The sequence below is a fragment of the Mesoplodon bidens genome (assembly GCF_964165515.1).
Source record: "Mesoplodon bidens genome assembly, chromosome: 6".
Classification (NCBI taxonomy): Eukaryota; Metazoa; Chordata; class Mammalia; order Artiodactyla; family Ziphiidae; genus Mesoplodon; species Mesoplodon bidens.
Genome location: NC_138162.1, coordinates 76987462 through 77013829, shown reverse-complemented (window position 1 = coordinate 77013829; position 26368 = coordinate 76987462). Strand labels below are relative to the sequence as shown.

The window sequence follows — 26368 nt, the reverse complement described above, 5'->3', positions numbered from 1 at the left end:
TTTTAATGCTAATTTCTATGTAGACCCAGGTAGCCTTATTTGAAAGAGTTCTGCATAGAGCTTAAAGGACACATAAACTACATAGTTAAGGCATAGAGCTTGCTGAGTCCTCAGTCATCTCTGGGTCAAGGAGAAATTAACCTGACTACAGAGGCTGATTTTTAAGAAGCAACCAAAAGATGTAGTGTATTATACTGAGGCAGCATGGCAAGTTTAGGTGGCTCAGTGGTAGCAGGAAGCTCCAGTTCAGCATTATGACAAGAATTAAGGGTAAGAGAATGTTCAAAGACAGGATTGAAATATTACAGTTGTATGCAATTTGACCATTCACTACAGAACCCCTGAGTTTTACAGTATAAAAGTAACAAAATCCTCACCTAAATCTCAAAAGGGGTAAGAAATAACTAAGCAGAGTATCACGGTTCAGGTTTGGGTGTGACTCAGTTCTAATTACCATTAGGCAGTTTGGCCAAGGCAGAAACTCAGTTCTGCTGCCTGGTCCACACAGCAAGAGCAGAAGAAAGCTAAGATCCAGGATGTACTCAGGCTGACCTGTACATAGCATGTTCGGGCCACAATCCCAAATGCCTGCAGGGGCATTTGAGTACATGCCTCTCCCAATGGAATGTAAATATAAAAATAAAACAAAACTAAACACTGTTGACTAAATAAAGCTTATTATTTAGCCAGACCCTGCTCTGGCTGCAGTTCTGGACTCCTGCTACCTTGATCGCCACGTGGGAGGGCACTGTGGTTGCTCATGGGCTCTCTCTATGATCAGAGGAGGATTAGGGTCTCCAACAGGGGGGTCTAAGAACAGGGATCAGGGGAGGGAAATTGTCATGCAAAACAAGAATGGCCGTGTTCAGTGTTCTCCTTCAGTGAGCTTCAACATATCTTACATACGGTAAAGTTAATAACTGCTATATATTCAAACAGAAAGACAAACTTTAGAATGACAATTGTTTTCCTTAAAGGGAAAGGCTCTGTGGGTGAGCGGAAAACTTTGTCCCAATCTCGAAGACTTTCTGAAAGAGCCTTCTCCTTGGATGAGAATGGGGTTGGATCCAACTTCAAGACCTTGACCATTAACAGCTTCTTCAAACAGGTATCTCTTCATGTTACAGTGTGTCTGGCTTTGTCTCCTCACAATGGCATGAGTGCTGGAGCCCAGAGGAGGAGTATATGCAGTGACTAAGAGAACAAGTTAGTCAACCTCACCAAGCCTCGGTTTCATTATCTACAAAACAGGGATGATGGCACTTGCTTGATGTGGCTTTTGGGAGGGTTCGATGACATGAGACGTGTAAAGCTCTTCTCAGAGTGCCTGGAATATAACAAGTGCTAAATGAATGTTAGCCCTTTTAATTGAGAGAAGGGCTGGTTCCCATTAATACAAACTATTCTATTTGAACTATCATGGTCAATTCATTTATTAGGCTATGAAAACAGTCTGGCTAAAATATCCATTTCCCCTTTGGCTTGGGGTTTCTTGGCCTAGATGTTGTCCATCTCACCCCTTTTCCACGTGCAGGCTTTCTAGAGCTGCCTACTTCCTCACAGAGTGTGACCGTTACAGATGGTGCTCTTTCTTAGCTCAGAAATCATTGAGACTACTTAAAGAATGAAGCATTTCCTAGCGTAATCAAATTCATAGAGACAGAAGGTGGAATGGCAGAAAGTAGAATGATGATGGCTAGGGGCTGCAGGAAATGGGGAATGGGGAGCTGTTTAATGGGTATAGAGTTTCAGTTTTGCAAACTGAAAGCATTCTGGAGATCGTTTGCTCAACCAAGTGAAGGTACTTAACACTACTGAACTGTATACTCAAAAATGCTTAAGCTGGTAAATTTTACGTGATATGTATTTTACTACCAAAGAAAACAACTTGACTTATACTTGGTTTGACTCTGTTTTGGAAAATTTTCTGCAGCTCAAGCAGTTCTCATGGGGCATGTCAAGGGGTTATGTTAACAAACTGAAATGCAGAAGAGATACTAAGGGTTCTGTGTGCCATGCCTCAGGATAGAGATTGCAGGGGACTGAAAGGGTTTCTATTTGGGAAATACTCCTTCCAATTGTATTGCCTTGGGGAGCAAGGCCCTTGACTAAATAAGCCAAAGTTTTCTCATCTGTACTTAGGAATAGGACACAGCTATCTACCTACCTACCTTCCTTACTGGGCTGCTGTAAGGATCAGAGCTCATGCACACGTATCCCTCAGCAGCATGCCTGTCCCACATACGCACATGGAGTGTAGTATGTGTGCTTAGCCTTCTTAGTCAAGACAAATGTGAAGAATATGAGAATAGGAAAAAGATGGAAAGCTGCTTTCTCCATCTTCAAATCTTTGAAGAAAACTTTTATTCTGTTTTGTTCCAGGGAGTAAACAAGTATCAGTGGGTTTAAGTTATAGGGGGAGGACCTTTTGGCCTGGATACTAATGGTCAAACAGCCTTCCTCAGGAATGCAGTAAAATCCCCATCTCCAGGAGGATGGAAGAGGCTGAGAGAGTCAGAGTGGCAGAGAAAGAATATTTGACAAGAGGTTGACTAAAAGATTTCAGAGTTGCCTTGTATCTATGAAAGGCACGTTCAATAATACTTAAAGATAAAAATCTTCTGAGAAATCTTTGGTCCCGACCCCAGGAGTATATGGTGCATCTACACTAACCCTGACTTCTCTCTTGGCAGGAGGGAGATCGCCTTAGTGATGAAGACTTATTCAAGTTTTTAGCTGACTACAAAAGATCTTCATCCCTACAGAGAAGAGTCAAGTCAGTTCCAGGTGTGGATGGCTTGTCTTTATCCTCTTTGTTGTGCCAAAGCCATTTATGATTAGACACATTATTCATGTAATGCTGCAATTTTTTGTCAAGTGAAATATAGGATTTTGTATTAGGAGTTAAGGTCTGGTTTTGGCCAACCTGTTATGTTTTCTATTTTTATTAAAGGACTGATTCTGTAAATAAACATCATGCTTTATATTTGATTGCTCACTCAGAAAATCAGATAATTGTTCGAAGAGAGGAGCCTCTTCATCATATTGTATGGAACTCTTAACATGAGAAAAAGTGAAAGTGAAATGCTTTGGTAGAAGGTGAGGGTGCACCCTCCTTATCCTCAGCTTAACAGCCCCTGAGGCACTTCTGCAGTCCCCTGGGGTACCAGGGAACCTAGTTTGAAAACCACCAATTTTTAGTGCTCGTAATGAGAGAAATTACTGAACTATATACTTACGGTGTGGTAGTTCTGGAAGGGACTTTAAAGATCCTCTAATGTGTTCTTACTCATTTTACAGTTTTTTGCTTTTTAAGTTCTAGAAACTAACTCTCAAAAATTGTCATGACATGCTTTTTCTCAAACTATGGGAAATTAACTGGGTATGCCAAAATGCTTATACTCACACAATTTACCCTCATTTCCATAAAAGAAATATAGTACAGCAGTCTTTCTTGACTCCCTCGTATATAACGTCTTTACTAAGACAGTCCTATTTTCTTTCTTTAGGCTTGCTCAAACTGGAGATTTCTCTGGCTCCAGAGACAACCAGCTGCTGTCTGACTCCTGAAATGCTGCCAGTGAGACCCTTTCCTGAAAACCGGGGACGTCCACACAAAGAGATTTTGGAATTTCCAATCCGAGAAGTGTATGTCCCTCATACTGTGTACAGGTAAGAAACAAAGGCTCTTGGAAAATTATTGATCCAAAAATTTGAGCCTTGTTTGGGTAATGCTTTCATCATCCTTTGACCTATTTTCCTACTTCCTAAGTTTTGGGGAAAATGAAATATGATGTTTACAAAACTATAGATAATTACTTTTTAAGATCAATTTTAAAAGATGATTTATCTCATTTTTTTTCACGAGAAAATGTTACTTCAGTCATAACTGGAATGTAGAATTATAGTGGACATATTCCTTCTAGAAACAAAAAAATCCTCCTAGTCATTACCTTGGTTTTCCTATGGGCAGAAGGACATATTAGGGAAAGAGCAATGACTAAAAGTGTTCTGGTTGTCTAAAAGACAGCTTTTTTAGCTCAAGACTGGCTCTGTCAATAGAATTTAGAGGAATGATAGAAATGTTCTATATGTGTGCTGCCCAGTAAAATAGACACTAGCCACATGTGGCCCTTCAGCCTTTGAAATGTGGCTAGTGCAGTGTAGGGACTGAAATTTTCATTTTATTTAACTTTAATTAATTTGAATTCAGATTCAAGTAGCTATATGTGGCTGGTGGCTACCATATTGGATAGCATGGAACTACACAGTAAAGGCCTAAAAGGTTAGGTTGCCTCAGTTTCTTGGAGGCCCTTTGCATGGGGGCTCAGAGGGAGCTTGTCAACATCCGTCTGCCGAAAGCATTGCTGATCATATACTTTTATTTTTTATTTTGAGAAGATTTTTTTTAATGCAGAGAAGAAAGTTATAATAAGCACCTTGTCTCCAGCATCTAGAAATGACATTTTGTTGTTATGTGTGTGTGTGTGTGTGTGTGTGTATAAATATATATATATATATATATATATATATATATATATATATATATATATTTATACACACACACACACACACACACACATATACACACAAACAATCATACTGGTTAAGTTGAAGTCTCCTTTATCCCCAGTCTCCAATTACAGACCCCTACCCTGCCTCTCACATCACATTGTCATGAACTTACATAGGTCCTTTCTATTTTCCCTGGATTTACACACACACACACACACACAGAGTCATGTATTATGAATCTGTGAACACTGAATGGTATTATTTTTATATTCATTTAAAATGTACGTAAATGGCTTCATACTCTATGTGTTATACTGTACTACTGTACTTTTCATCCAACAGTATGATTTTTTTTCTTTTTTGTTTGAGTATTATTGTGGACTCATGAATTCTATTGATTCAGTGTGTTACACTCAGTAGCAGTCATTATTCTTTTTTAGTTACTCAGATTTTCACAAATGTAACCAATGGGAATTCCTTAATAGCTTGTATTTTAGAAATATTGATTTATATAGAGCTTTGCCATTCTTTTAAACTGCTATTTAGTGTTCCTTTCTGTGAAGAGGCCATGTTTTATTTATCTATTTCCTATTTTTCTATTGATAGATATTTATATTTTTTCAATGTTGGGCTTTTATAAACACTGTGCAGTGAGAATTTTTGTCTTTGTCTCTCTGTGCACATATGTGAAAGTTTCCCTAAGCAGTATGCCTAGAAATAAAATTATTGGGTCACAGTGATACATATTTTCAGTTTTAGTTATACCACCATTTCTTTCCAAAATTGTGTCAGTTTGCAGTCCTTCCAGCAGTGTAAGAGGGTTCTGATTCCCCCAGATCCTCACTCATACTTCCCATTGTGATGTTTGGGTATGTGGGACTGAAATGCAAAGAATTTCAGAACTCACCTAATCTAAGCACCTCTACCCCTCACGTTTTCAGATGTATAAAACTGAGACCCAGACAGGATAAGTGAGTGGTTTGTTGATGTCAAAAATGGCAGTGAGTGGGCTTCCCTGGTGGTGCAGTGGTTGAGAGTCCGCCTGCCAATGCAGGGGACACGGGTTCGTGCCCCAGTCCGGGAGGATCCCGCATGCCGTGGAGCGGCTGGGCCCGTGAATCGTGGCCGCTGAGCCTGCGCGTCCAGAGCCTGTGCTCCGCAACGGGAGAGGCCACAACAGTGAGAGGTCCACGTACCGCAAAAAAAAAAAAAAAAAAAATGGCAGTGAGTAAAACAACAAGGTTTTACTCTGTAGCACAGGGAACTATATTCAATAGCTTGTGATAAACTATAATGGAAAAGAATCATAGAAAAAGAATGTAGAATCTAAAAAATGGGAACTTATTTACAAAACAGAAGTAGAGTCACGGATGTAGAAAACAAACTTATGGTTACCAGAGGATCGGGGAAGGGATAAATCTGGAGATTGGGATTGACATATACACACTACTATATGTAAAATAGATAACTAATAAGAGCCTACTGTATAGCACAGGGAACTCTACTCAATACTCTGTAATGGCCTACATGGGAATAGACTCTAAAAAAAAGAGTGGATATATGTGTATATATAACTGATTCAGTTTGCTGTACATCTGAAACTAACACATTGTAAATCAACTATACTCCAATAAAAATTTAAAAAGAAAAAAGTATATAGATATATATACATGTATATATGTATAACTGAATCACTTTGCTGTATACCTGAAACTAACACAATATTGTAAATCAACTACACTTCAATTTTAAAAAATGGCAGTGAGAATTACAACCAACCATTCATACAGTTAGAAGTGTACCTCTTCCTTTCAGAATTGAAGTACACATGCATTTCCCCCAGTTAATTCTTTCTGAAGCAGTTCTTGGTTTTCTCTTCTCATTCCTAAATACAAAGTCAGCTAAGTTTCCCTCCTAGATAAGTAAGCATTCCTAGGATGCAGTAGTTTCCATTCTCCATCCCCTAGAGGGAGATGAAGACATGAAAATGTTTGCTTCTGGATGCTGTGTATCTTTTTAGAAACCCTATCCTATAATTGGAAAAAAGAATGCTCTTGGTACTGGAATAAACTTGCACCAAATGAGTTCTATAGTTATTCAACTTCCCCTAGCTTTTTTTTTTTTTTTTTTTGCGGTACACAGGCCTCTCACTGTTGTGGCCTCTCCCGTTGCGGAGCACAGGCTCCGGACGCGCAGGCTCAGCGGCCATGGCTCATGGGCCCAGCCGCTCCGCGGCATGTGGGATCTTCCCGGACCGGGGCACGAACCCGTGTCCCCTGCATTGGCAGGCGGACTCTCAACCACTGCACCACCAGGGAAGCCCTCCCCTAGCTTTTAATCACCCATGGGAGGCATTTACAACTCTCTCTACTCCTTGCTGCAAACATTATCCCTTAATTACATCACAGCGGGACTCAATGCGTTAGTGCACCTACTGATTCAGAAATGTAGGAGTGCTGAGGAGGACAAGTTTGAATGGATTACTGTGGACCCAACTTGGCATCATGAGAAACAGACCCACAAGTGCAAAATGAATATTCTTTAGCTGTTCTGTACACTGTGGAAATGCCAAGGCCACCCCATTAAAAATCAGGTCTCTTAGGAATGATAGAAGACAATACTTCCCTCCAGCTTTGGTCTTCTGTCTTCTCCTGGCTCCCAGGCCACCATATATTATAGCTTGTTTAAGGGAGGAGAGTTGTGGTGAACTTGGTTCAGAATCTTACTATGTGAAAATGTCAAGGAATTGAGAGAACATTTTGTCTGAATTTCTCATGCTGTTGTTAAATTTTTAAGTGTTTTGTCTCCAGGCCTCATATGCTTTGTAGTGGTTTTGATTAGGCTGGTCTGGACAGTAACCCAGTCCTAGACTAATTCTCCCCTTTTCTCAACCACCACTCCCATTTCACAAAACGGAAATGGAACACTCAAGTCAGGTCCGAACCCCAGGTCAAATCGGGAAGTTGACTCAGTTTACCCTTGATGACCTCATCTTCTCATTTTTGTCAAAACTTGTAACCTCTTGACTTTTCTGTCCCCTCCTCTCCAAATCAAAGTCTCCTTTTAAGCAAAGGTCTCTAAACCTCTTTACATTATGGTACCAATAACAGGTGAGGTCTAAAGTCTTATGTCTCCCAAGAATATTATTTCAGTAGGGACAGCAGTTCCTGTTTCTTTTAGAAAAGTTTTCCTTTGACTGAGTTGAATTCTGGACATCATTCTAAGGGTTTGGCATGTAGGGTAACTTTTCATGTTGACCTTTCTATTTCCATGTCTCTAATTCTGGCTGTATCCCTTTAAGGAAATCAAATAAATGAAAATTAAGATTTACAGAGCAGATAAATTTAGGGATAATTCTTTGTTTGATAGCAGACTTACCTCATAAATTTGAAATATGGCTTGACATAATAAATTGATCTCCCTGGAACTTGTGGAGAATATATCTATTGGGCCAAGCAAGGAATGCCTACAGTGACAAAGCCAGGATTCAGATTTCCAATTTGTGTATCTTTCACATAAACTTCAGAGCTCCCTTGAGTGGAGGGAACTATTACATGAACGAGTGGCAGGTGTTGTCTGGCCTTGAGTGTCAGTTGTGGCCAGAGTCATGCTTTACAGGATTGTCATATGGGTGGGGCTTCAGTTTAATACCATATGAATAGCACTCAGGTTCTTTACCTCTCTTAAAGAGCAGCTGCCATGGAGCCTCAGATAAAATTGGCCTGGGATAGGCTGAGCTGCCTTCCTGCCCTCAGTCTCTCCATCCTCCGATCTCTTCAGGTGCCTCCTTTGACAGCCCTGCCCCTTCAGGTGCCCTCAGCTGGGGTCACTGTGTTGCCCACAGGGGCACCATTCATACTGTATTCTCTGTGGATGCTGCCTGATGCCTCTACCTTAATTCAACTCACTTTGAGGAGTAATCTAGATCGGTTATAAAAGAACTGGGCCTGGCTGAGGAAGCATCCCCATGAACCAATGGGAGTGTTGGTCACTCATAAGACAGACACTCACTTTGAGGGAAGAGACGAACTTCTAGAGCCAGAAGTACTCATTCTAGGAATGGCAAGCATCTCCCCAACCAGGGGCTTGGGCCTCTGCAGTGCTGTCGGCAGCCTCTGTGTGTGAGAGGCATGGGGTCAGACAAGTACACCGAAGCAGACCCAGGCAAGAGCTATTTCAAAATCACAAGCAGAAGGACGGTCATTCCGAAAGTGGAGCAGAACAGCTGGAAAAATTAGGTCGATAAACAGGATTATCTGACTCTGAGTATGGCATTCTTTTCTCCATGCCCAGATTTTAAAAATACTGGTTGTTAGCCCAAGAACACGTTGGAACCAACTCCTGGCTGATTTTTCCACGTGGCCCAGCAGCTGGTAATGGAGACTCCAGCTGCCTTCTGGCGGGGGCAGAATGAAAACAATGTGGCCTGGGGCCAAGGCCCAGCGAGACCTTTAAGGGGGTTTTATCTTGTGGCAGTTACGGGAGTTTGCGTGGAGATCACAGGCGCTGAGGTTGTAATGAGCCTGTTAATAAGCTCCTTGCTGTCCCTGTAACTGGTGATTACATTAGAGAAATCCACATAAAGTGCGTTTTCATCTCTCATCCCAGCCCCCAAGAGCCTCTGAGGTCGTTTTATCCAATTATCAGACTCGCTGTGGACGACTGTGCTTGCTGTGAACAAGCATATCAGTTAGAACATGATTTCTTTGATGGATAATTAGCTGTTTTCAGGCTGCCTCCTATTTAGCTGAATGTTCTCAGACCAGAAGTCTGCATTCTGGTCTAACAGGGAGGTGCCTTTCGTATCACAATGGCGTTTTGAGGAACGCTGCCAGGCTTGCATCCTACAGGGGCAAAAAGCACGGCATAGGATAAATGTGCAAGCTGGTGTTGAATGACTGTCTGGAAGTTATAATTTAGTGAATAGCGTTTCTAAGGAATAAACCAGAAAGAATTCTGGGTGACGTGTTGAGGAAGGAGTCAGGGCATGGGGAATGGAAGGTATCCTTGAGAGGAACTTTCTTTTGTCCAATCTGAGCCCAGTCGTCTCTCCATCCAGAGTGGATCTGTTCAGTGTTGGGGGTGGGATGGGGGAGGGGAAGGAGGGTAGTGTGCCTCCGAGTTCATTGTAGAGCTTTGTAAAAATGCAAGTGTCCAGCCCTACCTGGAGACTCCCATTCAGGAGGCCTGGGGTAGGGTCTTAAGGGTACAACACGCTTCTTTGAGGATCAAAGCCTCTCCCTCCCTTCCATGGCCCCACTTAATAAGTTCCTCTACTAATTGGAGTCATCCAAAGTCCACAGTGACGCAAGCCACGGGAAACTCAGGGGAAAGAGCCTTGCGACTTAATCCCTCTGACCTGGGAAGCAATCCTATCGTATGCCAGGATACCAGGTGAAATGGATATGGTGAAGAGCAAGTATTCAATACTTGTCTATCAGGAATCTACAACACCCAGAAAACCTCTCCATGTGAGAATGATGAGGTTTTTTTTGTTTTGTTTGCGGTACGCGGGCCTCCCACTGCTGTGGCCTCCCGTTGTGGAGCACAGGCTCCGGATGCGCAGGCTCAGCGGCCATGGCTCACGGGCCCAGCCGCTCCGTGGCACGTGGGATCTTCCTGGACCGGGGCACGAACCCGTGTCCCCTGCATCGGCAGGCGGACTCTCAACCACTGCGCCACTGGGGAAGCCCGGGACGATGTTTTTTTTATGGCATAATGCTCCTCCATGCTGTTAGTACTCCAGGGTTATTACTAATGAATGGTTAGTAGTTTATGATGTGATTGACCGTGGTCTAAATCACCACAAAACAATACCTTACTTAAATAACTATTCCAAATAATAACTCCCCATTCTTATTTGTTTCTTTGGTTGTTTGAATTTTATTTATATTGGAATAGGTATCCTATGCTAATATTTCAATATTTTATAAGTACATAAATGCACAGTGAAAATTCTCTCTACCATGCCTGACCTCCAACTGTAGATTCCCCTCCTTGGAGACAGTCTTAAAAAATATATATATTTACACACACACACACACACACACACACATACACACATTTTATTTTCTTCATTTTATTCCACAAATATTGAGTGCCTGCAACATGCCAGGCCCTTTTCTAGACACTGGAGAATACTAGTGAACAAAACAGGTGAAAATCATGTATATTTCACAGCTCAATCCAATTTTTGACAATTGGAAACAGCCATTTTTAATCAGTTTCTTGTTTATCCTTCCAGAAATAAACTATGTTTGTACAAACCAATACAACCCTGCACTTTTCCTTTCAGAGTGCAAGTATAGCATAATCCTCACACTGTTCTGCACTTTGATTTCTCATTGAACACTATATTATAGACAGCACTTCTATATGAATACAGAGTGGCCTCATGCTTTTTTACACCTCCACTGAATCTCATTATATGGCTGTATCATAATTCATTTAACCCCAGACTAATGAGCATCTAAGATGTTGCCAATCTTTTAACATTACAAATGATGTTAAAATGAAGAATCTTATATAACCTTTCACACATGTACAAGCATATGGTGTAAATTCCTGCTTTTCACCCTCTCAAGGAGTGTTTAAATAACTGTTGTAAGTATAAGACAGCCCTGAAGCTCAGTCCTTGGTCTTCCTAGACTCAGTGAGCAGTTGTTTGTGGAACATGAAGCTTATTATAAACAAACACTTTATTTAGGAATAGCAGTGACAGCCCAGGCAAAATCTAATCATTTAAATTAGCCAAGTAATGCAGACAAAGGCAAAGTGAATTCCTGGTGCCAAAATTACCCAGATAATTAAGTTCCTGTACTTGACTTTGCTCTGGCAAGTTGGCCTCAATAATAAATCAGGAACACAATCCTCACTTTCCTCCAAAATTCAGTCGTCCTTCCTCTTTTTAGAAGAATGAAAAAACTCAGGAGGGAACAAGTTACCTAAGATTTCTTAGCAGCAAGGGCAGGTTTTGCGAAGCTCCCCTTCCAGTACCACATTTAGCCACTTGAGGGCACAATTTGCTCACTTTCTAGATTCAGAAGCAGCTAGGTACCTTTCCATTTCTAAGCAGATGGAGTCGTGATTTATTAAAGGCAAACATGCATTGTATTTTTTTGCCTTGAAGCGCAGGACCAAGAAAAACTGGGAAAGTATTCCAGTGTCCCAAGAGATCACTGTTGGCACTTTTTGCAAAGGATTTTCTTTTACCCTGTCAGCTTCTGCCTTCTTTCATCAGTTAAGTCAGGAACTTAGAAATCTGTCACTTTGTTGAAAGACGTGGTGGAGAGGAGGATGGAGAAATGTATCCTGTGGTCTAGAGAGACAGCAAAATCTCGTTTTGGGGGTGGATTGCTCACTATACATTTTTACACATTCACCAAACCTGCCTCAAATACAAAAGTAAAGGAATGTGGTTTGGCAGTAATGAAATAGTGTTAAGGAGGTTCTGTGTACATTAAGTACAAGTCACAACCCCTCACTGGTCTCTATTTTATACTCATTCCCTTTGAGTCCATCATGCTTTAGCGTTACTGCCTGTAAACAACTGTCCTAACCAAAAATCCTGCTCTGTCCACATATTGGGGGTGAATGTCATTTTTTTCCCCAGAGATCCTTTACGTAGATTTCAGCAGTAAGGTTCATGAAGCATCCTGTTTTTACATGGGGTGGGAATGTAAGGTTGGTGGGGGCAGAAGCAACAGAGAAATGGTGATGAAAATGTGGCAAATCTGGGCCTGCATTTGATGATGATGATGAATAGTTTGCCTAGATTAGAAGGAGCTTCCTCAAACTCAAAAAGCTTTCTTTCTTTGACTTCTCTACTTCTGTTTTTTAAATTGTTATTTTAAAATTAGTTCTTTGAAGTGGCTTTGTCTTCTGATGAGATATCCTTCAGGGAATTGTTCCCTCTTATTTCTTTTACCATTTAGGGGGAAAAAATCTTCTCTACTTTTTTTTTGGCTGTACGCGGGCCTCTCACTGTTGCGGCCTCTCCCGTTGCGGAGCACGGGCTCCGGACGCACAGGGTCAGTGGCCATGGCTCACGGGCCCAGCCGCTCCGGGGCATGTGGGATCCTCCTGGACCGGGGCACGAACCCATGTCCCCTGCATCGGCAGGCGGACCCTCAACCACTGCGCCACCAGGGAAGCCCTTCTCTACTTTTTAGCTTCTCATTCTTTGTTCTGACTTTACTGTATACTTTAAAGATCCACTCTTCCCATGAAGTGTTTGGCCATCTCTAAAGGAGAGGTGTTTTAATAACTCTCCAGTAATGGGTGTCCTGTGGTTTTAAGGACTCAGATACGCTGCCCTTTGCCCCTCTCTGCTGAAGTCAGAATGCCCTGGGTCGAAATATTAGATGCTGTGTCAGTCTTCCCAGGGCAAAAGTGGGTTTAGGAGTGAGGACAATGCAGGCTAGCCCCACAGCACAAAGTAAAATAGAACTAGGAGTGGGTGGGTGGGGGGGACTGAGTTTTGACTCAGTATAAGAAGGTAATTTTTAAAAAGCCATGGCTTATCAGTCACATATCATGTACCTTTTATAATTAAAAAATGAATTTCATTTATCCACTGACCTAAACTATAACCTCCAAAACTGTGCTGTTCCACCTCACATGTTTAATGTTCTTTGTTTGACAAACTTCAAAATGTAAGCTGAGGGCTTCCCTGGTGGCGCAGTGGTTGAGAGTCTGTCTGCCGATGCAGGGGACATGGGTTCGTGCCCTGGTCCGGGAAGATCCCACATGCCGCGGAGCGGCTGAGCCCGTGAGCTATGGCTGCTGACCCTGCGCGTCCGGAGCCTGTGCTCTGCAGCGGGAGAGGCCACAGCGGTGAGAGGCCCGCGTACCGCAAAAAAAAAAAAAAAAAAAAAGAAATGTAAACTGAGATCCATGCAATGGTTCAGAAATAGAAATATTACAGTTTAATAAAGATAAAAGTAGAGGAGCTCAATTCAATGGCTCATTTTAATGATTTTAAAGAGATTTCCATGCCTAGACTAATAATTATATATTTAGCAATAAGAACATCTCAAAGCCCATTTCTCATCTTTTCCTGGAGTTACATTTTTTACTTTTATTTATTAATTTATTTAAAGGGAACATGCTTTTTTATTGAAGTATAGGTGATTTACAATATTATATTAGTTTCAGGCTCTGGGCACAAGAGCCCGGAGAGAGATACACTTCTTTTATATGCTCTCTAAAGTCTTCTCCCAGAGTTGAGTTGAAACGAAACCAACTCTAGCACGAAAATCCAAAATCCGTATCCCAGCCAGCAGCCAACAAAGTGCTGCCTCTTTGTGTTTCTAGGTCAGGAAGAAGTCCATAACAATGACTGTTACTCAACCTTCCAAATGGTCTGGGGATGGCATAGCCCCTTGTGGACTTGTCACTCTGGTGTGAGTGTGGGCAGCGAGAACTCTTCCCTCTCCTCCTTCCTCACCCTCTGTCATAGAGCAGGATACCTGTCCTTTGTTTGTTTTTTTGTTTTTGGCCACACATCACAGCACCCGGGATCTTAGTTCCCCGATCAGGGATCGAACCCACGCCCCCTGCAGTGGAAGCGCAGAGTCCTAACCACTGGACCACCAGGGAAGTCCCAGATACCTGTCCTTTGAGAATGTCACCAACTGAGCAATACTTGTCACCCTATGAATAAAGTTCATGCAATCACCTAACATACTTTTGAGCCCCGACCGTGTGCCAGGCACAATGTTTAGTGCTGAGAGAGACAAAGAGGAGGACTGCCTCTCCTTGGAGGTAAACCGCAGTCTCCTGGAGACACTGGAACCCCTCACAATCACATTGATCTACAGAAAGACACGCATGCAACTTTGTCCTGCAGTCACTTGAGATCTTTGCAGGTTCTCCTGCCTCCAAAACCCAGACAAGCCTTCTCTCTCACCAAGTACCCAAAGCAGGCATATGTTTCTAGAAGTAGCTGGGGACATCTGAACAATTTATTTCTTAGTAGGCTTGCTGTTTCCTCCAATTCCAATATTTTCTTCCCCAACCCAAACCAAGACATCTGCCAATATTAAAATTATCAGGAATGTTAAAGCAAGCATTTTAATCAATAGTATTGATTTATTCATTGGCTGTTTTTTTTTTTTTTAATGGGTAGGGGACTAGTAAAAGTTCTGCCTCAAACCCAAAGAAAAAAGTCAGCTTCAGCAACAGCAAAACTTGGAAATTTTCTGGTATGTGTATGAGTTTTTTTCAGTTGGCAGATTTGTTTTAGGAAACTATTTGCAAAGCCTGGAAAAAATGTGCTCCCTCTGTCTCTCAAAAGAACATGCAGGTTGGTTCGTGTTAGTCCTCCACGTGACAATTCTGCCTAGTGGCCTTTTGAAAAATGTTGTCCAGATTTGGCATCAAAATGGTGTCTTTAAACTTGAATTTTAGGTCTTTCACAAAACCAAATATTGTTGAAATGTTTGAATATTTACCAAACATATGTTTGGCAAAGCCAAATATGTTGAAATTGTTGTTTTGTTTGGGGGAAACTTTCATTAAAAATTTGATGTTTTAAGGGAGGAGGAAGGTATTTGTGGTCGGTACTTTAAAGCATTCTTCTCCTCTTTTATCTGACCTGTCACAGCCTCTTTAAGAAACATTAATTCAGTGAATAAAATCAAAACTACAACCAAAGAAAATTTAGTTATTCATATACTTTTAAATTCTCAAGTTTTTATACTTAGTTGGTGATTGGATGGACTCCATAGAGGCTATTTTGATGTTGAGTATTTTCCTCTAGATAGTCATGATATTATATTCCTTAGAGCAGGAATAAGAACCCTGAGATACAGTTAAGAGGCAGAAATGTTACAAGGTAAAGGATTTTTAAAGGAATCACATGTTTAAATATCAGCAAATACCTAACATATACTTTTAAAAAATGTATATACTTGTATCAGTTACCTATTGCTGCATAACCAAAACTTTGCAGCATGAAACAACAGTTGTTATCTCACAGATTATGTGGGTTATCCAGGTGTGGCTTAGCTGAGTGCCTCTGACTCAGGGCTCTCCAAAGGCCACAGTCAAGATGTCAGCCAAGGCTGGGATCACCCCAAGGGTCAACAAGGGGAGAATTCACTTCCAAGCTCACTCCTGAAGTTGTTGACAGTGTTCAGTTCCTCTCTGGTTGTTAAACTAAGGGCCTTAGGTCCTCTCTAGCTGTTGGCAAGAGATCCCCTCGAATTCCTTGCTGTATTGGTTTCTCTGTAGGGCAGCTCACAACATGGCAACTGGGGTCTTCAGAATAAGCGAGAAAGAGAGAGAGAGACAGAAAGCAAGATAGCAGCCAGGGTCTTTTTGTAACCTAATCTTGCTGTATCCTATTGGGTAGAAATGAGTCACTAGGTCCAGCCCACACTTGAGGGGAGGGAATTACAGAGGGTGAGAACACCAGGAGGCAGGCGTCATTGGGAGCCTTAGGAGCTGCTACCATAGTTCTTAACCAAGCTACCAAAAGTTGGGGCACTCCAGCTGTGTGAATTTGAAGGAGTGTGGGGAGGTGGGAAGGTGAGGGAGGGAGGGTGGATTACTTCTGCTGCTGCAGAGGACCAGGCTCCTTGTGGAGCCTGGTATATTTTTAGGACACTACACCTCTCCCTAACAGAAAATTAACAGCTTCTTGACAGATCCTCTAAGGTGAGACGAGTCCGTCCCTGGCCCGGCTCCCAGCCCAGCCCTCCTCACTAACCCACACTCCAAAGAAACAAGCTTACCATGCAGGGGAACATTTTTTTCACCTAGGTTAAAGGAGATTTCCCAAGTTTTCTTAGACTCATAGTAGTAGGAAAAAACCCTAAGCTGTACATATTAAGGAATGGGGTCTTTTTTCCCATTGCCCAGCATGTGGCACCTTACCTACCACACTCCCCGCCTTACACCCTATCATAGACTCACCACCCAAGCATCTGTTCATCTATATACGTATATAAAACCTATATAAATCCTCTGAGTGAAATACAGAATGTACGTGTGGAAGGGTGAGTCTTATAGGATGTCTGAAATGTATATTGCTGAAGTAGTTCCAAACTCTGCTCATGTAAAATAAAATACATTCTTATTAAATATTTTCTAGTCATCCATAAAAACCCACTGAAAATAGGCTAATAAGCCAACTGAGAGCTTGACCTATTTAACAAATATCTGAGCCCTCCCTAAGTGAGAATCACAAAGAATATCCAAATAACTTAGACCTTAAAACCACATCATGGATTCCATGATGGTAGCTGGGAGTTGAAAGAGCTGCAGTTATCCAGTGACTATTTTGACTGTGTTGTCAGTGTCAAGTTTAAGAAAGTTATAGAGGGGCTTCCCTGGTGGCGCAGTGGTTGAGAGTCCGCCTGCCAATGCAGGGGACACAGGTTCGTGCCCCGGTCCGGGAGGATCCCACATGCCACGGAGTGGCTGGGCCCGTGGGCCGTGGCCGCTGGGCCTGCGCGTCCGGAGCCTGGGCTCTGCAACAGGAGAAGCCACAACAGTGAGGGGCCCGCATACCACAAAAAAAAAAAAAAAGAAAGTTATAGAAAAAAAATTGTGGAATAAAAAAATCTGGATTTGGGTACTTTTCCAACTTCCCCTTACTTTGTCACTCTCCCTGACACCCTAGGCAACTGGGGAATCTTCCTCAAAGCAGTGCCTCATGGTTAACAATTACCAGGTCATCCTTTTTATTTCCTTTCACCACTCACACCTAACAGCCCCTAAATCTAACCTCTTTGTAAGAAGGAAAAATCTGGGTAAACTAATTCATACTAAGGGTGGGAGTGAATGATATATAAACCACTTAATACGTTCAATCTGCTAAGCAGAGTTTCAAAAGAGCATATGGTAACATGAATATCTTAACTGGTAAAATTTCAGCCAGTTCAACAAAGTATCTTTAAAAAAACGTTTCAAGCAAGGTTAGATATTTATTTATTTTTTCTTGAAGCAGTCAATTTTCCCCAGCATGTTTCAAATGCTTATGTATTTGTGATTCTTTTCAATGGGAATCTGATCTAGATAAAGCCTAGGATCATAAACATCCCAACTTTCCCTTTGGGTCTTTTGCTATTGAAAACTAGCTGGACTTTTCCTAAACAAGTTAAGTGGGTTTTAAGGAGAGCTAGGGTGCTTTCACTTGTTTCTAAAAGGTAACATTTTCTTTGCCCCAGCTTGAGGTCCTGCATTATTTCATAGGAATGCTGGCTTTTCAAGCTCTCACTTAAGTGGAACTTTTTATCTTATCTCATAAAAAGAAGGGATAGGGATTGATGTAACAGAAAAGGTACTCTGCAAATATAGGAGCTGTGAGCATTTAGTTAGTTCATGTTGGAAGACAGATTCTTAGTACTTATAATAGCTGTCCTATGTAAAGACACCATATTTGATGTTCAAGTTGTAGTTCATCAGTTGAGAAAGCATAGACCATTTTCCCTGCAAAAGTCTTGAAAATGGTGTAATAACAAGTATTAGAGTTTGCTGTTGTTTTTTGTTTTTCTCTCTCTCATTTGATTTCTGGTTTTGAGTGCATTATTTTAACATAAGAAGACTATGGAGAGAGCATATTGGGTCATTGTAGTGTTTCTAAACAATACAGTAACATTTTGTCTCTGGCTTCTTAACCGTGTTTGCTTTTTGTGGGGGCAGAGGGTAGAGGTCCGCAATGTTCAGGATACAGTGCCAACACTTATACAAAGCATTGCAGCCTAGCCCACAGAGCACAGAGGTTACTAAGGGGCAAGCTGCTGCTTGTGACAGCATCCCCGGTGCCTCCTTCCATTCTTGTGCCACTTCGCAGGGCAGGCAGCCTTGTGTGGATTCTGACTGGTGTCCTAGAACAAGTCTCACATTCCATTTCTCTTGCTCTGATTTCTGAAGATGGAATGTTCTCTTCACCCTACATGTTAGGGGTTTTCTTCCCATTTTCCGTTTTTCACTGATTCCTTTGTGAGTTTGTGATTTGATCTAACCTAAAGTATTAGAAATAGGAATAAACACAAATAATGGCATGAGACCATGGAACAACAAGACAGGAGGTAGCAAATATTTTATTTTTGTGCAGTTATTTATAAATATTCCCATTCTAAAAAAAAGTATGTGAGGCAGCTTATGGAGATTGTGTAACAAGGAATAAAATTTCTGGGTGAAAGGAAAATAAGGAGAAGGAAATTGGTATAAATCTGGGTAAGGTTAAGGTCCTCTACATTTTCTTACAAAGTCAGCTGCAAATTTGACTTTGAGCTTCCTAGCAACCAAAAACAAAAAACAAAAACAAAACAAAAAAACCCTGAACTACAGGTTTCATACATCTGTCAAATTAAGAAACAGACCAGTTCCCTTGGATCAGTGCTTGTCAAACTTGAATGTGCATTTGAATCACCTGGGGTATTGTTAAAACGCACGTTCTGATTCAGCAGGTCTGCAATGCATCCTAACTGGCTCCCAGGTGATGCTGATGCTGCTCCTCTCTGGATGTCCTTTGAGTAGCAAAGTCAGCTCATCCAAAAGCATTTACAAAGCATGATCCCACTTAAAATATATAGCCACTTTAGGCTTGCAGGTTTCCTATTTCCAGAATATTCCAAATACTAAACTCTGAGATTTCTAACTTCATTTGCACTTGATGTATTTAAAACACCAAAACTTCTAACACTGAGGGACAGTACTCACTCTCATCTCCTCAGTTATTTTAAACTTTTTAACCTTTGTTATTTTAAACTTAAAAAAAAAAACTCTTATAGTTTGCTTGGTGAAACATCCTTTAGCCCTTGAACAATTTAATAAAAAACCACATCATGATAAAGTTCTGATGAGTCTGATTGTTGACCAAAGAAACTGTTTACTGTTCTTAGAAGCAGCAAAGGTTATGGGCAGTGGGTCTAGTATGACTTTCAGGGCACTCGCATTTGAATTGCCCTGTGCCATTTGCCAGCTGTGTTACCTTGTGCAAGTTATGCAACCTCTCTGTGCCTCAGTTTTATCATCTGTCTAATGAGGCTAAATAGTAGTACCTGTCATTGGTACTATTAGCTGTTATTAGAATGGTGCCTGCAAGAGGTAAAAAATAAATATTATTAGCTACTTTTACTATTACATTTAAAATAAATTTTCCTGGAAATGAAATGTGACTAAAAAATAAAACCGCCTCCTCAGCTTCTTACCTTGCATAGGTACCTCAAAATAGTATCTTGGGCTTCCCTGGTGGTGCAGTGGTTGAGAGTCCGCCTGCCAATGCAGGGGACGTGGGTTCATGCCCCGGTCCGAGAAGATCCCACAAGCCGCGGAGCAGCTGGGCCCGTGAGCCATGGCCTCTGAGCCTGCGTGTCCAGAGCCTGTGCTCTGCAATGGGAGAGACCACAACAGTGAGAGGCCTGCGTACCGCAAAAACAAACAAACAAACAAACAAAATAGTATCTCTAGGTTTGCAATTTTTGGTAAGCATTTAATTTAAAATTCATTAATTTTGATTTTGAGGTTTTACTTTTCATATTTTGGAGCTAATCATTTTTGAGGGTCTCAGGCGTTTTTTTTGGAATCCTGAGACGTTCATAGATCTTGGGCTCTGTACCTGTCATCCTGAGAGAAAGAAACAGCCCTGCCTGTAACCCAGGCCTGGCTCAGGGTGGAAAATCATCAAACGCTTGTGAACTTGTAAGGAAATGGATTTCAGTGACTAGATGAAACTGAAGGAGTGCCCCCGCAAAAAGAGCATTTTGCCTTTCTGAGAGGCCATGGGAGAGAGAAAAAGATGGTAGAGGCTGTATCAGAAAGACAGAAAGAGAGAAACTGAGGGATACTGAAAGAGAGGCAGAGACACACACACGGATTAAAGACAGGGTGGGTGGGTGAGAGAGAGGGAGAGAGAGAGAAAGAGAGAGAGCGCCACCAAGAGATATACGAGAGGCATAGATAAATTGAAAGGTGGAGAGAGAAACCCAGAGAAATTGATCCATTCTGTAAGTAATATGTTTTAAGATCTCACAGTCCTGCAGAGTGTTTAAAATTGCATTATAAAGTCCACTCAGCTGTTTTACAATTTTGATAGGAAGAGAATCTTCATTTGTGTCACATTGCAGTTTACTAAGCACTTTTGGAGTATCATTGCATTTGAGACTTAACTCCAACCTTTCTATTACAGGTGAGGAAATTGGCTTGTCCACCTTCTATTTGTAGAACATTTTGCAGTTTTTTAAAGGACATTCTCACCCAAGTTCTTACCTGGCTAGGGTCACTAATCATAGGTCTCCATACAAGCCCATCTTCCCTGGTATAAAAGAAGCTTAGGTTACAGGCATTACTGATACTCAAAAGACAATGAAGATAACCCAGGCCACAAAACCTGCAATTCTTTTTTTTCTCCTTTTTTTCTTTTTTTTTTAAACATGTATTTGATATTATTACTTTGTTACAGGTTCTATAGTGAAATAACAGAAAGAAAACCAAAATTGACACCAGTTCCTCTCAAAATCACATTACCTTTTTCATTTCCCCAGATCATCTTTTAGCCCTTATCCTTTACGCATATTCAACTTCTGAATATTTACGCCCCTTTCGTACAGAATGTGTTATATTCTAAATTTTCACTCCACATTATGCAATGAGTATAAGCCATTTAACTCACTTCAGTCTCACTTTCAAAGAGATACATAAGTAGCACCCAAGGATTGTCTGACCTGAACAGCTACAGTTAATCCTTTGGCTCTCTTTGGGATTTCCAAGGCCCTATAATATTCTCAGAGTATAGCAGGCTAGGCTTCTGGCTTTATGGCATGACTGAGTGGTTCTCTATGTACTCCTTGGCAGGTGTGGTAGTGAGTGACACAAATATGTTTTTATTCAAAACATGGTTTAGGTTGGCATTATCAGCCACAGAAGATACGTAAGTATTTACATCCCAAAGGATTAATCTGTACCACTACTCTTTTTTTTTTTTTTTTTTTTTTTTTTTTTTTTGCTGTACGCGGGCCTCTCACTGCTGTGGCCTCTCCCGTTGCGGAGCACAGGCTCCGGACACACAGGCTCCGCGGCCATGGCTCGCGGGCCCAGCCGCTGCGCGGCATGTGGGATCTTCCGGGATAGGGGCACGAACCCGTGTCCCCTGCATCGGCAGGCGGACTCTCAACCACTGCGCCACCAGGGAAGCCCACCACTACTCTTTTTAACCAGGCTTTTGCACAGGAGAAATAAGCCCAACTTGATGCATCTTACCCTTGTGGCTTATCTTCCAATCTGTTAAAATCATGGTTAACTCAAATTATCAATAACGATCTACTCACCATGATGGCACCCATCACCCTAGTCAGAGAGAGCCCACCTGTCTTGAATAACGCAGCTTCCCGCAGCTTCTGCTCTAGCGATTTTAGCTTCTCGTTGAATTTCTCCCTGGGCTTCATCCCTGCAACCAGCCGATGGAGGCCTTCTGTCCTCTTGTCGGGCTGAGGCTGCTCAGCTCTCCTCTCAAGGCCTCCTTTCATCCTCTTCTGCTGGCTGAGTTGTGTTAGAAGCTCAGCTAAAGAGGTGTTCAGAGCATCCAGTTGTTTAATCAGGTGGCCAGGATGCTTTTTGCTCTAGCTCACTTGCTCCTTGAGCTCCACTTGGAGCTGGAGAAGCCTCTGGGGGAGAACACTGAACCCGTGACAGGGTAGCTTTTTTTTTTTTTTTTGGTCAGCAATGTTTTTATTAATGTGTATACTCACACTTTTTTTAAATTGAAGTATAGTTGATTTACAATATTGTGTTAGTTTCAGGTGTACAGCAATTCAGTTATACCTACATATGTATATGTATATATATTATATATATACCTATAAGGGAAAATAATCTGAAATGTATATATACATAATATATATTATATATAATATATATTATATGTATAGTAGTATGTATATGTTAATCCCAGCCTCCTAATTTATCCCTCCCCCCCTCCCCCCATATCCTCTTTGGTGACCATAAGTTTGTTTTCTAGGTCTGTAAGTCTCTTTCTGTTTTGGAAATAAGTTCATTTGTATCTTTTTTTTTTTTTTAGATTCCACATATAAGCGGTATCATGATATTTATCTTTGTCTGGCTTCTTCACTTAGTATGATAATCTCTAGGTCCATCCATGTTGCTTCAAATGGCATTATTTCATTATTTTTTTATGGCTGAGTAGTATTCCATTCCATACATACATTTATATATATATATATATATATATATATATATATATAAAATATATATACCCCACATTTTTATCCATTCGTCTGTCGATGGACATTTAGGTTGCTTCCATGTCTTGGCTATTGTAAATAGTGCAGCATTGAACATTGGGGTGCATGTATCTTTTTGAATTATGGCTTTCTCCAGATACTTGTCCAGGAGTGGGATTGCAGGATCATATGATAGCTCTCTTTTTAGATTTTTAAAGAACTTCCATGGTGTTCTCTACAGTGGCTGTACCAATTTACATTCCTACCAATAGTATAGGAGGGTTGCTTTTTCTCCACACCCCTTCCAGCATTTGTTATTTGTAAATTTTTGATGATGACCATTCTGACCGGGGTGAGGTGATACCTCACTGTAGTTTTGATTTGCATTTCCCTAATAATTAGTGACTTGGAGCATCTTTTCATAGGCCTATTGGCCATCTATATGTCTTCTTTGGAGAAGTGTCTATTTAGATCTTCTGCCCAGTTTTTGATTGGGTTGTTTGTTTTTTTTGATGTTGAGTTGTATGAGCTGTTTGTATATTTTGGAGATAATTCCCTTGTCAGTTGTATTGTTTGCAAAGATTTTCTTCCATTCTGTAGGTTGTCTTTCTGTTTTGTAGGGCAGCTTTTCTCTTTGTTTCCTTGCAGTGGATAAAGAATAGGCTAAACTTAGGAGAAGCCAAACTGATGTTTTTGGCATTGCGGCTTTGAAAGTTTTCAAGGTCCCTTGAGTTAACCTGTTTTCAGCAAAAGAAATGGAGGATAGTCCCAAGAGAGTAAAGAGCAGAGAGAGCTTGGTCAACAATTAGATCTAATAATGACCAAATTCTACAAGTTAACCTCTAACTTCCTGGAGCTGCTTAATCCCGGCAGTTTAAAAATAAGTTGAGGGGCAATTGCTGAATCAGTGGAAAGAATTTAAAATTTCTAAAATAGTTTATAATCAAGAGAAGCCATCTGAAGTGGCTTTGGAGAGAAAACTGTTGATGAATACCAAATGTCCTGTTCTATGTTGTGATGCATATGACTGAAGAGAAGCATTTTTGCCTGTATTTGGGGAAAGATGAGATTATACTAAATGAACTGCACTTACACTGGACCTGTAGTTACTGGAGAAACTTTCAAAATAACTTTGCTTTAACAAGGGATTCCTATTTCAGTTATGGGTGAGCTTCTCAAAAATCATTAGATAATATAATTCTTAGGATTTTTCTCTAGCTAATATGACACTTAATTTACCATATATAAAATGTATGCGGCTGTTTATCAGTTTGTTGATCATTACTCTTATCTGGTTGAGCCTCTGTGCATCACTGATCCTGCAGGTAGATCTTCCCTTCCAAGAGAAAACACTATTATTTTCTTATATTCATTTCTTAAAAATCATACAGATTTAACAAAACATATCACTTGGCATTCTTGCCAGTAAGAACTATGATGATACTTGGGAAATGCATCTTCTTAAAAAAATTCTTAAGCAAAGTCATTTAATGTCTCTGGGAGTCGGCTTGTGGCCTGCAGAAAGGGATGTTGGACTAAATTCTCTTGATGTTTCCTTCCTGCTCGGTACTGTGTGGAAAGTGCATTCAGTACGGGCAGAACACTGTATGCCCGTGGTGATGATGTTTGAATATAGGGGGTCAGCAAACCCTTTGGAAGTCGTGTGCAAAATTGTTGACTGGTGTTGGGGGATGTGTGGGATAGGTAGGTGGTGCCCCTGTGTTGGGATGTAGGAGAGGAGTGTGGTGACAGCTGACTTGCTTATGTATTCTGGCAGGGCTACTACCATTGTGATCTACACAGACCCTTTCATCTAGCTACTTCAAAGCATTTTTACAAACTCTTGCTCATTATTTCTTCAAGCACAGCATAAAGAAAGGTTGATTGGTGTCTTTTCAATTAACTCAAAGATGAAGAAACTGAACTATATAGAACTAAAACGGATTCTCCCAGAAGTATACTGCATTGCAGAGGGGCAAGACAGAGAAAGTGTTCATCCCAGCTTCGTAACTGACAAAAAAGGAAAAAATCTTAGTGCTTATTTTTGGAGACTGTGTACATTATGGCACCCTCATAATATGGAAGATCATGCAGCCATTATACTCCCCTCTCTGCATGCAGCCTCTCTCATGCAGAGAGGGGAGTATACCCCACACAGATCCCTGCATCCCAACCGTGAACTGCCTTCTGCCATTGTTACTACGTCCATGCCTCTCCTGACAGCATCTGAGGTTCAACTCTATCTGCCTGCCTTGAGATTGGGGTCCCTCAGTGTGACAGAGAAAGATTTGGAAAGCGGCACTGAGACATCCATGTTGTAGGGTCAGAACAGCACTGAACTGGACACTGTGCCCAACTGGTGGCTAATTCATGGAGTGAACTGTTAACTTCACCTCTCAGGGCCTCAGTTTCTCATCTGCATGACCATCAGATGCAGGTCCACTAGGCCATTCACTGTGACTTGTCCAGGGTTGTGGTTATTAGTGTTGTCACTCTTGATATTGTTGTAGCAAGGAAGATCCATGGGGTAAATTCATGGATTTATGCAAATACTGGTCCAGAAAGACCATTTACATACATGCACGCACATACACACATGCACACACACAGGATGGAGGATCATTGTGGTTATGACAATGTAGAGGTTAGAGTTGGTCAGCCTAGTCTTTCTCTTTTGGTTTTTCAGTTCCTGACTACCCCAGACTTCATAAATCAAACTTTAAAATTTTCCTTCTCCTACCTCGTACTTGAGTATTGACTTTACTCTTTTCCAATGGAACAAACCTTACATGTGAGTATGGACCCAGTAGGTGGCACGGACTACATCTATTAAAGATAGGAAATTTGCCAGGTATAGTTGTATAGATCTATAATGCAAAATTCACATGTATAGCTCAGTGGTTCTCAGATGAGGGTGACTTTGCCCCACCTGGGGACATCTGGCAATATCTGGAGGCCTTTTTAGTTGTCACAACTGAGTAGGGGGGAGATACTACTAACATCTAGTGGGTGGAGGCCAGGGATGCTGCTGAACAGCCTACAGTGCACAGGACAGCCCCTCAGCAAAGAATTGTCCAGTCCAAAATGTCAACAGTGCTGAGGCTGAAACCCTGGTATCAATTAATATGCAAATCCTTGTAAAGTATTATGAGAGCCTATATTCACAGAGGGAAAATCTGGTCACCTGGCACTCCTTCTTGGTCACTGCTCTCCTGGTGTCTAGTTCACACAAAGGCTGTTTTGTCATCTTGAAGCCTTTGGGGCAAGAATGTGTCCATTTGGGGAGAATGTGTTACCTAGGAGTTAGAATAGTGGACCAAGGGTGAGGAAGACAAGACATTTTCCCAGAGAACATGACACAGTTGAGTCAGCCTTTGGTGTACTGTTGACACTCAACTGTTAATAAGATCCAGAGAATTAAGGCAAGCTTGCCTCTGAGAGATGTCATGAATAACATAGTCTGAAAAGGCCATTCTTATTCTTTTGCTTAATGGCAGTCTTATCTGAGGGGATATAGCTTAGATAAGGTTAAGAGCATGGCTCTGGAACCAGAGTGCCTGACTTTAATTCTTTTTTTTTTTTTTTTTTTTGCTGTACGTGGGCCTCTCACTGTTGTGGCCTCTCCCGTTGCGGAGCACAGGCTCCGGACGCGCAGGCTCAAC

The 26368-nt window shown here is 41.3% G+C and overlaps 1 protein-coding gene across 1 annotated transcript in view; it reads left to right on the top strand.

Moving 5' to 3' along the window:
• The window catches only part of DOCK8 (dedicator of cytokinesis 8), a 226762-nt gene that overhangs the window by 107825 nt on the left and 92569 nt on the right, over positions 1-26368 (top strand). The window contains exons 12-14 of the mRNA XM_081236682.1: positions 978-1108; positions 2694-2787; positions 3510-3672. Coding sequence (XP_081092808.1) covers positions 978-1108; positions 2694-2787; positions 3510-3672 — 388 coding nt within the window. The remainder of the gene's footprint in view (positions 1-977; positions 1109-2693; positions 2788-3509; positions 3673-26368) is intronic.